Source organism: Falco rusticolus, chromosome 13 (genome assembly GCF_015220075.1).
Source record: "Falco rusticolus isolate bFalRus1 chromosome 13, bFalRus1.pri, whole genome shotgun sequence".
Lineage (NCBI taxonomy): Eukaryota > Metazoa > Chordata > Aves > Falconiformes > Falconidae > Falco > Falco rusticolus.
In genome coordinates this window covers 213,892-226,839 of record NC_051199.1, presented here as the reverse complement: position 1 = coordinate 226,839, position 12,948 = coordinate 213,892, and the positions used below count along the sequence as shown (strand labels likewise).

At 68.3% G+C, this 12,948-nt stretch overlaps 1 protein-coding gene across 1 annotated transcript in view; it reads left to right on the top strand.

Moving 5' to 3' along the window:
- The first annotated feature begins 231 nt into the window (after positions 1–231).
- Positions 232–12,948, top strand: part of CACNA1A (calcium voltage-gated channel subunit alpha1 A) — a 41,115-nt gene continuing 28,398 nt past the window's right edge. The window contains exons 1-13 of the mRNA XM_037407224.1: positions 232–941; positions 5,207–5,312; positions 6,116–6,255; positions 8,274–8,365; positions 8,452–8,604; positions 9,107–9,294; positions 9,918–10,021; positions 10,102–10,217; positions 10,302–10,358; positions 10,478–10,567; positions 11,479–11,688; positions 11,766–11,878; positions 12,786–12,898. Coding sequence (XP_037263121.1) covers positions 610–941; positions 5,207–5,312; positions 6,116–6,255; positions 8,274–8,365; positions 8,452–8,604; positions 9,107–9,294; positions 9,918–10,021; positions 10,102–10,217; positions 10,302–10,358; positions 10,478–10,567; positions 11,479–11,688; positions 11,766–11,878; positions 12,786–12,898 — 1,814 coding nt within the window. The 5' untranslated portion in view covers positions 232–609. The remainder of the gene's footprint in view (positions 942–5,206; positions 5,313–6,115; positions 6,256–8,273; positions 8,366–8,451; positions 8,605–9,106; positions 9,295–9,917; positions 10,022–10,101; positions 10,218–10,301; positions 10,359–10,477; positions 10,568–11,478; positions 11,689–11,765; positions 11,879–12,785; positions 12,899–12,948) is intronic.

Here is a 12,948-nt window from a genome sequence, read left to right as displayed (position 1 = left end):
GAGGAGGAGGAGGAGGAGGGAGGAGCGCGGAGGCTCTGCCGCAGCCCGGGCCGATGGGCCCCGCCGCCCCGCTGCTGCCGGGGGGCTGACGGCGACCCCCGCCCGGCCCCGCCGTGCCCGAGGGGGGGGGACGCGCCCGCAGCGCCCCCGCCCCCGCGGTTTGGTTTTTGTTTTTTTTTTTTAAATTTTTTTTTTTTTATACTATTTTTCTTTTCGGCGCTTTGGGCTTTTTAAGGGGGGGGGGTGTCCCCCCGCCCTGCCCCGCGCTGCCGGTGGGCGCCTGCCGGGGGCGGCGGGACGCGCTGACCGGGGCGGTTCTCTCGCCCCCGCCCCATATTGGCGCAGCCGGGGGGGCGCCCCCCCCCCGCTGCATCGGGGCACCTCACCCCCCCCCCAGCGCCAGCCGCAGCGGGGACCCCCCCCCAGCGGGGGTGCCGCACCGCCCCCACCCCCCGCCGCCGGCTCGCGGGGGGGGCAGCACCCACGGCGGGGGCGCGCAGGAAGGATGCCCGGGTCCTAGCGCCGCCTGAGCGACCCCCCCCCCCCCGCTGTCAGCCGGCCGGGGCCCCCCCCCCCGTCCGCCCCCCCCCCACGCCGCGGCGGCGGCCCATGGGATGTGATGAGCTTCGCGGCGGCCCCAGCAGCGTGAGCGGCCCCGCAGGATGCCTCGCCCGGCAGACGATGGATCGGCCCGTTACGGGGCGGGGGGGCGGCGGCCCCGGGGCGGCGGCGGGGGGCCGGGGTGCCGGGGGTCCCCGCCAGGGGGGCCCCCCCGGGGCGCAGAGGATGTACAAGCAGTCGATGGCCCAGCGGGCCCGCACCATGGCTCTCTACAACCCCATCCCCGTCCGGCAGAACTGCCTGACGGTCAACCGCTCCCTCTTCCTCTTCAGCGAGGACAACGTGGTGAGGAAATACGCCAAAAAGATCACCGAATGGCCATATCCTTTGGGGGACACCCGCGACCCCCGGCCCCCCTGCCCCGCACCGGCTCCCGGTCCCCATCCCCCTGCCCCGCACCGCATTCCCGTCCCCATGCTGGGGTCCCCATCCCCTGCCCCGCACCGGGTCCCTGTCCCCATGCTGGGGTCCCCATCCCCTGCCCCGCACCGGGTCCCCGTCCCCATGCTGGGGTCCCCATCCCCTGCCCCGCACCGGGTCCCCGTCCCCTGCCCCGCACCGGCTCCCCGTCCCCGTGCTGGGGTCCCATCCCCATCCCCCTGCCCTGCAATGGGTCCCTGTCCCCATCCCCCTGTCCTGCACCGGGTCCCTGTCCCCATGCCGGGGACCCCATCCCCCTGCCCTGCTCTGGGGTCCCCATCCCCATGCTGCGGTCCCCATCCCTCTGCCCTGCTCTGGGGTCCCCATTCACCCTGCCCTGCATCCTGTCCCCATCCCCACATCGGGGTCCCCATCGCTGTGCCCCGCATGCTGTCCCTATCCCCTTTTTGGGGTCCTCATCACCCTGCCCTGCATCCTGTCCCCATCCCCACATTGGGGTCCCCATCTCCCTACCCCTGCACCAGGTCCCTGTCCCCGTTTTGGGGTCCTCATCTCCCTGCCCTGCACCATGTCCCTGTCCCTGTCCCCGTGCTGGTGACAGCATCACCCTGCCCTGCACCATGACCCCATCCCCATTTTGGGGACGCCATCACCCTGCCCTGTGCTGGGTCCCTGTCCCCATGCTGGGGTCCCCATCTCCCTGCCCTGCACCATGTCCCTGTCCCCATTTTGGGGTCCTCATCTCCCTGCCCTGCACCCTGTTCCTGTCCCCATTTTGGGGTCCCCATCTCCCTGCCCTGCACCAGGTCCCCATCCCTGTCCCCATCCCCCTGACCTGCATCGGGGTCCCTGTCCCCATGTCCTGTGCCAGCTCCCTGTCCCCATGCTGGGGACCCCCATCTCCCTGCCCTGTGCCAGGTCCCTGTCCCCTGTGCCCATTCCCCTGCCCTCCATTGGGGTCCCCGTCCCCATGTGCTGCGCCAGCTCCCCATCCCTGTGTTGGGGTCCCCATCCCCATATTGGGGTCCCCAACTCCTTGCCTTGCCTGAGGCCCCCACCCGCACACTGAGGTCCCCACCCCCCTGCCCTGCACTGGGGACCCCATTTCCCTGCCCTGCACCAGCTCCCTGTCCCCGTCCCCCTGCCCTGCACTGGGGTCCCCGTCCCCATCTCCCTGTCCCCATGCTGCATTCCTGTACCCAACCCCTGCCCGGGGTCCTCAGCCCCTTGTTGGGGTCCCCAGCCCCCAGCCCCTCCCCTCTGTCCCCGTGGCCGTGCCCTGTGCCGGTCCCTGGCCCTGCCCGGTGGGTCTGGGGGGTCCAGTTCATCCTGGGGGGGCTGGGGGACACCATTGCACCAGCATGGCACGGTGCCCTCATTGGGGAGGGGGGGCTGACCTGGCGTCCTCGTGTCCCTGCACCCCTCGGCACTGGGCTCAGCCCCACTGGACCCCCAGTGCCAGTAGAGCCCATCTCCATCACCCCGGGGGGCCCGTGGACTTGGGGCGTCCCCAGGGCCGTGTCCCCCCCTCCCAGGGCCGACCTGCTGGGGCTTTTGGGGGCATGGGGCTGTTTTGGGGCTCCAGCCCCACTGCCCTTGGGTGCCTCCCACCCTGTCCCCCCCCCCCAAACCCCTCATCTGGCCGTGGCACCCCAAAAGGGCCACCGTCACTGCTGCTTGTCGCCGTGAGGGCCCTGCGCGGGCTGGGGGGGCAGCACGCGGTTTTGGGGCGCTGCCGAGGGAGCGGTGGGCTCAGCGCCAGGTCAGGTCTGGCCATGTGCCTCCCCCGAGCCTCTCGGGGGGACCCCTGAAACCGGGGGGGGGCGCGGGTTTGGGCAGCCGGTGCTGCCGGTACCCCACTGGGCATGTGTGCCGCAGCCGCGGTGCTGTGCCATGGGCGGCGAGGGCACGCGGCCGGCGCAGCACCGAAATGTCGGCGCTGGTGCGGGGACGGTGCTGGCGGTGGCGGGGGGCAGAGCCGTCGAGGGGGGGGATTTGCCGCGTGGAAGCGAGTGTGCCGGTGCGTGGCCGTGCCGTGCCGCAGCAGGATGGGCACCGTCCTGCTTGTGCTGTGCCAGGACCTGGTGGCCGGCACACTGGCACCTGCCATGCTGGGCCCGTCCCCGCTGCCATGTGCCAGGCGGGTCACCATGCCGTGGGGAAGGGGCTTCGTGGCTGTGGGGGGCGGGGGGCAAGCGTGGAAAAGCCGCGAGCCGGGGCTCAGCTGTCGCAGCGGGTCGGGTCCTGCCGGGTGGCCAGAGCTGCTGGCGAGGTGGGTGCGGGGCTGGGGGTGCCGGGGCTGCCGGCGGGCGTGGGGGGGGCTGGGGGTGATGCACCAAACCACCCACCCCGAGCCCCTGCGGGCCCCATCCTGCGGGCGCACGGAGCCTCCCCCATGGTGATGGGATCGAGGAGGCGGCGGGCTCCGTTTGGCCGGGGGGGGGGGGGGATGCTCCCGTGGCACCCCAAAGCCCCGGGCACCCATGTCCCAGCTCCCCGCGGTGGGCTGTGGTGCGGCCACGCTCACGGCTGGCACGGCTCGGGGGGCTGCCCCGGCTCGGGGGGCAGAGCTGGCCCTGGGCACCAGTCCCCAGTGGCTGGAGAGCTGTGCCGTGCCGGATAGGCGCGCTGTGCCAGATAGCTGTGCTGCATCGCTGTGCTGTGCTGGATGCCTGTGCTGCCCCGGATAACTGTGCCGTGCCAGATAGCTGTGCCGGATAGTGGTGCCGTGCCGGATAGCGGTACCGGATAGCCGTGCTGTGCTGGGCAGCCGTGCCGTGCCAGATAGCTGTGCTGTGTCCGCGAGCTGTGCCAGATAACCGTACTGTGCCGGATAGCCGTGCCGGATAGCCGTGCCGCGCTGGATGGCTGAGCTGAATAGCCATGCCAGGCAGCTGAGCTGTGCCGAGTAGCCCTGCCATGCCAGATAGCCGTGCCAGGCCACACAGCCATGCCGAATGGCTGTGCCATGTAGTCATGCCAGGCCAGATAGCCGCGCCAAACGGCTGTGCCAGTAACCGTGCTGGGCTGTGGCGGATGGCCGTGATGGGTGCTCGTGGCAGGCCACACAGCCGTGCCCTTAGCGTTGCCGAATTGCCATGCCGGACAGCCGTGCTGCGCTAGGGAGCTGTGCCATGCCGGGTGGCCACGCCGTGCTAGATGGCTGTGCCATGCTGCGTAGCCTTGTCGGATGGCTGTGTCGTGCTGGATAGCCGCGCCGTGCCAGATAGCCATGCTGGATAGCTGTGCCATGGCGGATAGCTGTGCTGTGCTGGATAGCTGTGCCGGGTAGCCGTGCCATGCCAGAGAACTGTGCCATGCTGGATAGCCTTGTTGGGTGGCTGTGCCGTGCCGGATAGCTGTGCTGTGCCGGATAGCCGTGCCAAATATCGTGCTGTGTCGGGCAGTGGGGCCAGTGGCCGTGCCCCACGCCTTGGCTGCGCCACAGAGAGCCGGGCAGCAGGATCTGGCCCCATCGTTGCATCCGTCATTGCCACCAGCGCGACCTCGGCTCAGCCCTCGGTCCCGGCCATGGGGCAGCTCTGCTGGGGTGCCTGGGGGCTGCGGCACCTGAGCAGGGCCGGCGGCACGAACAGGGGGTCCCACTCTGTGGCCACATAACGTGGTGCAGAACTGCCCACAGGGCTGCAGGGTGGGGGGTCTTGAGCCCCCCGACCCAGCCCCAGTCCCTGCTTGGCCATCACCGCCGCCACCGCTGCGGTGCCGTGGCCATGGGCAGGGTACGGCCACGCTGCTGCCACCGCACCCCGGCACAGCTGGTTGGGCAGGGGGTTGCACTCGCTGAACGTGGACCCCAAAGCGCACACGGGTGCCAGTGGCGGCGGCATCACCGTCCTCACCTGGGAGCCAGCGGGGCCAGCCGGGTGCCATGTAGGTCTCCCTGGGTCCTGCTGTCACCGAGGCGCTTTGATCGCCGCCGGCTCCCGCCTGGCGAGAGGCTTCGTGCCGGGGAGCCGGGGCTGCTGGGTCGCGCCTTTGATGGGGAAATTAATGAGCCGCAGAGCACGTGGGCACTGGTGGCAGCCGGGCCCTGTGTCCCTGCCGCCAAGCACTGCCGGCACCGTGTGCTGAGCCCCCTACCCCTGGGGCACCCCACCGGCCCCTACCCTGCCTTGGTTTCCCCGACCAGCCTGCTGGGGGGGGACCCCAGCCCCAAGGTGGGTTTTCCTTGACTCGGCCGCACTCCTTTTGAATACATGATTTTAGCCACCATCATCGCGAACTGCATCGTCCTGGCGCTGGAGCAGCACCTGCCCGATGAGGACAAGACCCCCATGTCAGAGCGGCTGGTGAGTGTGGGGCTGGCGGTGGGCTCTGGCAAGGGTCCCCAGGGACCCCTGGGGTTCCAGTGAGGGTTCCCGGGGACCCCTGGTGCTCTGTGAGGGTCCCTGGCCACCACTGGGGCTCTGGCGAGGGTCTCTGACCACCCCTAGGGCTGTGGTGAGGGTCCCTGGCCACCTGTGGGGCACCAGCAAGGGTCCCTGGCCACCACTGGTACTCTGGCGAGGGTCTCTGGCCACCACTGGTGCTCTGGCGAGGGTCTGTGGCCACCCCTAGGGCTCTGGTGAGAGTCCCTGGCCACCCACGGGGCACCGGTGGGGGTCTCCAGCCATCCCTGGGGCTCCAGGAGGGTTTCTGGCCACAGCTGGGGCTCCATCGAGGGTCTCTGGCCACTGCTGGGGTTCCAGTGAGGGTCCCCGGCCACCCCTGGGGTCCCAATGAGTGTCCCCGGCCACCCCTGGGGCTCCAGCGAGGGTCCCCGACCCACCGTGGGGTCTCTGCTGCAGGTCCCCAGCCACCCCAGCGTGGGTGGCAGGACTGGGGGCTGGCTGCCAGCCGGCACCGTGCACAGCCGGCACCTGGCATGCGGTGGCCGCGCAACCTGTCCCCCCGGACCCGCCGGCGTCCCAGTTTCCTCCTTGCTGGGAATCTGGGCCACGCTGGGAGCAGCGACCGCCTCCACCCCATGGCACCTGGGGATGGCGGGGGGGCCAGGGCTGCCCTGGATGCCCCCTCACCCCGTGGGCCGGGAGCGTGCGGGGGTGTCCCGGTGTCCCCTGCCCGGTGGCCTCATGCCTGTCGCCATCCCCAGGATGACACGGAGCCGTACTTCATCGGCATCTTCTGCTTCGAGGCGGGGATCAAGATCATCGCGCTGGGCTTCGCCTTCCACAAAGGCTCCTACCTACGCAACGGCTGGAACGTGATGGACTTTGTGGTCGTCCTCACTGGGTGAGGTCCCGGGCACGGAACACGTGGGGACATGCCACCTCGCTCCGCCCCGTGCTTGCGTGCGCGCTTCCACATGCGTGTCAGCCCTGCGCCCGTCCCTGTGTGTGGCAGGGCCACGCGTGTGCGTGCGGGCGGGCAGCCAGGCTGCAGGAACCCCCCAGACCCACATCGTGGGGCGTGCGCGTGCAGAGGGTGCGTTTGCACATGCGTGTGTGTGTACATGTGTGCACTGCGTGCAGGGCTGCACCCGCTGGCGGTGCTGGGTGTCACCAGCGCCTGCTGGGCCGGGGCCGAGCGAGACATTAATTATCGCCCGCGGTGCTCGTCCTGCTTCCCCAGCGGCAGCAAGTGCCTCTTAGCGCTGTCACAATATTTCCCTGTGCCGCCACTCACCGGCCTGGCACCCGCACCCGCCGCCGGCGCTCCAGCGCCAGCCCCAGCTCCCCAGCCCCAGAGGTGCCCCCAGCCCTGGCCCCCTGGCCCCAGCCCCCCCCGACGGCTGCCACGTGCCCTGGGTTCACCCCCTGGCTGGGAGAGCCGGTGGGGAAACTGAGGCAGGGAGAAGCAGGGCTGTTGGAGGGGACATCTGGGTCTGCGCCCTGCGTGCGCTGTGTCCCCTCCAGCGTTCGGGCATGTTGGGGGCTTCGCTTCGGCTGCTCCCCCGGCTCCCCCTGCTCCCCCGGCTCCCCCTGCTCCCCCTGCTCCATCCTACTCCTCCTGCACCCGGCTCCCCCCTCCCCCCTGCTTCCCCCTGCTCCCCCGCACCCTGCTCTCGTTGCACACCCCTGCCCCTCCCCCTGCAATTTGGCCCACTCCAGCTCCCCAGCTGCCCCTCCCCCACCCCCAGCCCCTGTCCCCACCCCTATGAATGACCCGCGGCTTCGGGGCAAGGGGGATGAATGAACGGGGGGAGCTGCGGCAGGATGAATGGGAGTGAATGGGGGTTATGGGGGTGAATGGGGTGAATGGCGTGAATGGGGGTTATGGGGATGAATGGGGGTTATGGGGTGAATGGGGGTTATGGGGATGAATGGCGTGAATGGGGGTTATGGGGATGAATGGGGGTAAGTGGGGTGAATGGGGTTTATGGGGATGAATGGGTGAATGGGGGTTATGGGGATGACTGGCGTGAATGGGGCCGGCCGGTTGCCGTGGCTGTGGGTGGCAGCAGGGGACCCTCCGCAGCCTCAGGGGGGGCCATGAGGCCAGCAATGAGCCCCCAGGATGCACCCGGGTGCCGGGGCCCCCCCCCCAGCTGCCATCCGGCCCCTCAGAGACCCTGCGGGCTGGTGCTGGCCGGGGGCTGCGACATCAGCACCGGCAACGCTGCCACGCTCGGCCCGGAAAGGCTAAATATAGCCCAGCGCTCCCGCCTGCGCTGCCGGCATCGCTCCCGGCACGGCCGTGGGCACGTGGCCATGCGGCGGGATGTGGGGGCTCGCTGTGGCCATGATGGCGCGGCCATGGGGGTTCGCTGTGGCCGTGATGGCATAGCGATGGGCTCGTAGCCACGTGATGGGGATGTGGGGGCTCTTGGTGGCTATGATGGCACGGCTGTGGGCTCGTGGCCATGTGCTGAGGACATGGAGCACACTGTGGCCGTGATGGCACGGCCGTGGGGCTTGTGGCCACGCAGCGGGGATGTGGGGGCTCTTGGTGACCATGATGGCATGGCGGTGGGCTTGTGGCCATGCAGCGGAGTCGTGGGGGCTCCCTGTGGCTGTGACAGTGTAGCCATGGGGCATGTGGTGGCCCACGGAGGATGTGTGGCTCTACCGGGACGTGATGGCTCGTGGTGGCCGTGGTGGCACAACCCACGGGGGGACATAGCCCAGCTGGGACGTGGTGGCCCATGGGGCACATGTGGCTTGCGGTGGCCGTGATGGCACAGCTGTGGGGGACACCTGGTTGGGCTGGGAGCTGGTGGCTTGGTGGCCGCACTGGCACGGCTGGTGGGGGGGGTCACTGGCCCGGGGGGGGGGGCGGTCCCTGCCCACTGACCCACCTCGTGCCTGCAGCATCCTGGCCACGGTGGGCTCCCAGTTCGACCTGCGGACGCTGCGGGCGGTGCGTGTGCTCCGGCCCCTCAAGCTGGTCTCGGGGATCCCAAGTGAGTGGCGTGAGGGGGTCTGGGGCTGTGTGTCTGGGGGGGGGTGCTCCGGGGGGGCCGTGGCTGCTCAGCCCCACCTGGTGCAGGTTTACAAGTCGTCCTGAAGTCCATCATGAAGGCGATGATCCCACTGCTGCAGATCGGCCTCCTCCTGTTTTTCGCGATCCTCATTTTTGCAATCATAGGATTAGAGTTTTATATGGGCAAATTTCACACCACCTGCTTCGACCTGGTGACGGGTAGGTCTGCCCCCCAGCCCCCTCCCCAAATCCCCCCCCTACCCCCCCCCAACCCCCCCCGCCCCCACCCTGCCTCAGTTTCCCCATGGGGAGGGCTCAGACCCCGCCGTGGGGACGCTGTGGGGCTGGGGGCCAGCTCCTTCCCACCCCCCCAATCTCCCTGGGCCCATGGCCCGCGCCCGATATGGAACGGCCTAATTACTTCTCTCCCTTGATGAAGATGCTGTTAATTGGCGGGAGCTATTTCTGCACAGCAGCAGCGTCAGCACCGTGGCAGAGCCTGGGGAGGGGGGGGGCTGCAGGAGGCTGCGGCTGGGGGGGACGACCAAGGGGGGTCTGGCACCCCCATGGGGGGCACCCTGTGACCCCAGAGTGTCCTGGGTGAGCGCAGCCCACGGGGGGATAAGCAGGGGCGTAGGCTGGGAGGGGGTGGGTGGGGGTGGGGGGGAGGGGAGGGAGCGATGCCTGGATCTGTGTCCCATGTGCCCCTCCCCCCCCAAAGACGAGATCAAGGTGGAAGTCCCCTGCGGGACGGACGAGCCGGCGCGGATCTGCCCCAACGGCACCAAGTGCAAGAAGTACTGGGAGGGCCCCAACTACGGCATCACCCAGTTCGACAACATCCTCTTCGCCGTCCTGACCGTCTTCCAGTGCATCACCATGGAAGGGTGGACAGACCTCCTCTACTATGTGAGCCCTGACGCCACGGGGATGGGCTCCACCACGGGGGGGGGGGCACCCCCCATGTCCCTTCTGTCCCCCCCAGGTCCCTTCTGTCCCTCCCTCCGGTCCCTTCTTCCCCCCCACCCGCCCCCCAGGTCCCTTCTGCCCCCCCCCACGTCCCTTCTGTCCCCCCCGCCCAGGTCCTTTCTGTCCCCACTGAAGTCGTTTTCCGTCCCCCAAGGGTGCGGGGGTCCCTGCGGTGTCCCCCTGGAGGTCCCTGTTTGCTGCTTCGGTGCTGGGGTGCTGCTGGGTGTGTGAGGATGGAGGGGAATGGGGTGCAGCCCCCCCTCCCCCCAAAAAAAGCTGGAGGTGGCTTGCAGAGGGAGGCGTTGTTGTGGAGGAGGGGGGTGCACCAAAAAAAGGGTGTTGGGGTCCCCTCTCTGCTGGCAGCCCCAAATCCTGCAGGGATGCTCTGCACCCCCCGCCCTGTGGTGTGGGGAGCACGACTGGAGGATTTGGGGTGCCACCAGCCCCCGGGGGGAGGAGATCAGAGCCCATTATGAGAGAAATGGGGCTGTGTCCGTGGCCCCCCCCCCCCCCCCCCCCGGCTCATGGGACCCCCCACCCCTGACCCCTGTTACCCCCCTCAGAGCAACGATGCCTCAGGGAACACTTGGAACTGGCTGTACTTCATCCCCCTCATCATCATCGGCTCCTTTTTTATGCTGAACCTAGTGCTGGGGGTGCTGTCCGGGTAAGCGGCAGGGGGGGGCTCGGGGAGGGGGCACCCACCTCAGCTCCCCCCCACCCCCCCAGCTGATGCCAGCCCCGCAGGGAGTTTGCCAAAGAGCGGGAGCGGGTGGAAAACCGCCGGGCGTTTCTGAAGCTGCGGCGGCAGCAGCAGATCGAGCGGGAGCTCAATGGCTACATGGAGTGGATCTCCAAGGCGGGTGAGGGCCGTGACCCCCCCCCCCCCCTCCCCGGGGACCTCCGCGCCCCCCCCAGCCCCGCTGACCCCCCTGCTTTTCTCTCAGAAGAAGTGATCCTGGCAGAGGACGACACTGAGGGAGAGCCCCGACACCCTTTCGATGGTAAGTGCCCTGCCCCGGCGTGTGCCCTGGCGGGGGGTGGCCACCCCTGGGGGTGGGGGTGTCCCAGTGAGGACCCCCGGGTGACGCCCGCCTCCCTCTGCCCCTCACCCCTGCGGGAGCTCTCCGGAGGGCCACCATCAAGAAGAGCAAGACGGACCTGCTGAGCCCTGAGGATGCTGAGGAGCAGCTGGCCGACATCTCCTCCGTGGGTGGGTGGGGGTCGGGGTGCCCCCAGCTAGGGGGGATGGGTGGGGGGTGGGGGGGGTGACGGGTAGCGAGTGATGGGGGGGGGTGATGGGAGGGGCTAATAGTTTTGGGGATGATGGGTGGGGGTGATGAGGGGAGGACAATGGGTGATGGGGTGATGGGTGAGGGGCTGATGGGTGATGGGGTGATGGACAGTGGGGTGATGGGGTGATGGTTGATGGGGTGATGGTTGATGGGGTGATGGGTGATGGGGTGATGGACAGTGGGATGAAAAGTCGGGGGGTGGTGGGTGACGGGGTGATGAATGATGGGTTGGTGGGTGATGGGGTGATGGACGATGGGGGGATGGGCAATATGGTGATGGATGATGTTTTGGTGGGTGACAGGGTGATGGCTGGTGGGGTGATGGCTGATGGGGTGCTGGACAACAGGGTGGTGGTTGGTGGGGTAATGGGCAATGGGGTGATGGATGATGGGTTGATGGTTGGTGGGGTGATGGACAACGGGGTGGTGGTTGATGGGTGATGGATGATGGGGTGGTGGGTGATGGGGTGATGGATGATGGGGTGGTGGGTGATGGGGTGATGGATGATGGGGTGATGGGTTGAAGGTTGATGGGTCGCTGGGGTGATGGCTGGGGTGGTGGGTGATGGGGTGACGGGTGATGGACAATGGGGTGGCGGTTGCTGGGGTGACAGATGATGGGGTGGTGGGTGATGGACCATGAGGTGGTGGTCACTGGGGTGATGGATGATGGGGTGGGGGTCACTGGGGTGCCGAGTGGGGGGTCACCCGTCCGGCGGCTGCCGGCTCAGCGGGTACCACCTTCCCGCTGTGGTGCGGGGCGCGCCAGCGGGGCGGCAGGGGGTTCCCTCGTGACGTGGTGGCGGCTGGGGCCCCCCGCGCCCCGCAGGCTCCCCCTTCGCCCGCGCCAGCCTCAAAAGTGCCAAGCTGGAGAACGCCACCTTCTTCCACAAGCGCGAGCGGCGGATGCGCTTCCACATCCGGCGCATGGTGAAAACTCAGGCCTTCTACTGGACGGTGCTGAGCCTGGTGGCGCTGAACACCCTGTGCGTCGCCATCGTCCACTACGACCAGCCCGAGTGGCTCTCCGACTTCCTCTGTGAGTGACCCCCCCGCCCCTCCCCCCCCGCCACCCCCCACCCCCCCTCACGCTCTCTCCCCGCCCCTCCCCCCCAGACTATGCAGAATTCATTTTCTTGGGACTCTTTATGTCCGAAATGTTTATAAAAATGTACGGGCTGGGGACGCGGCCTTACTTCCACTCGTCCTTCAATTGCTTCGACTGTGCCGTGAGTGCGGGGCCGGCGCAGCCAGCGGGGGGCAGGGGGCGGGGGTGGGATGGGGTGGGGATGGGGGTGGGAATGGAGATGGGGTGGGGATGGGGTGGAATGGGATGGGATGGGGATGAGGTGGGGGTGGGATGGGGATGGGGTGGGATGGGGATGGGATGGGGATGAGGTGGGGTAGGATGGGGATGGGGATGGGATGGGGATGGGGATGAGGTGGGATGCAGTTGGAATGGGGATGGGGGTGGGATGTGGTGGGAATGAGGATGGGGATGGGATGGGGATGAGGTGGGGTGGGATGCAGATGGGGACGGGGTGGGATGGGGATAGGATGGGGTGGGGATGGGGTTGGGGATGCGGTGGGATGGGATGGGGATGGGGATGGAGTGGGGTGGGATGGAGATGAGGATGCAGTTGGGATGGGGGTGGGAATGGAGGTGGGATAGGGATGGGGACAGTGTTGGAGTTGGATGTGGTGGGGATGGGGATGGAGTGGGGTGGGATGGGGATGAGGATGCGATTGGGATGGGGTGGGGATGGGGATGGGATGAGGTTTGGGTTGGATAGGGTGGGATGGGGATGGCGTTGGTTGGGGATGAGAATGGGATGGAGAGGGGATGAGGATGGGATGGGAATGGGGATGGAGACAGGATGAAGATGAGGGTGGGATGGGGATGGGGTGGGGATGGGATGAGGACAAGATGTGGATGAGGCTGGGGATCGGATGGGGACAGGATGGGATGGGATGCAGTTGGGATGAGAATGAGGATGGGGATGGGATGGGATAGGGATGGGGATGGGATAGAGTGGGATGGGGTTGAGGCTGCGATGGGATGAAGGCAAGGTGAGAATGGGGAAGGGGTTAGGAAGGGCTGGGGTGGGGACAGGACAGGGACGCTCCCGCTCCCAGGTTATCATCGGAAGCATCTTCGAGGTGATCTGGGCTGTTGTGAAGCCAGGAACATCCTTCGGGATCAGCGTGCTGCGAGCTCTCAGGTTACTGCGTATCTTCAAAGTCACAAAGTAAGTGGTGACGGGTCGGGGGGCGGCTGCTCCAGCTGTGTCCGTGGGTC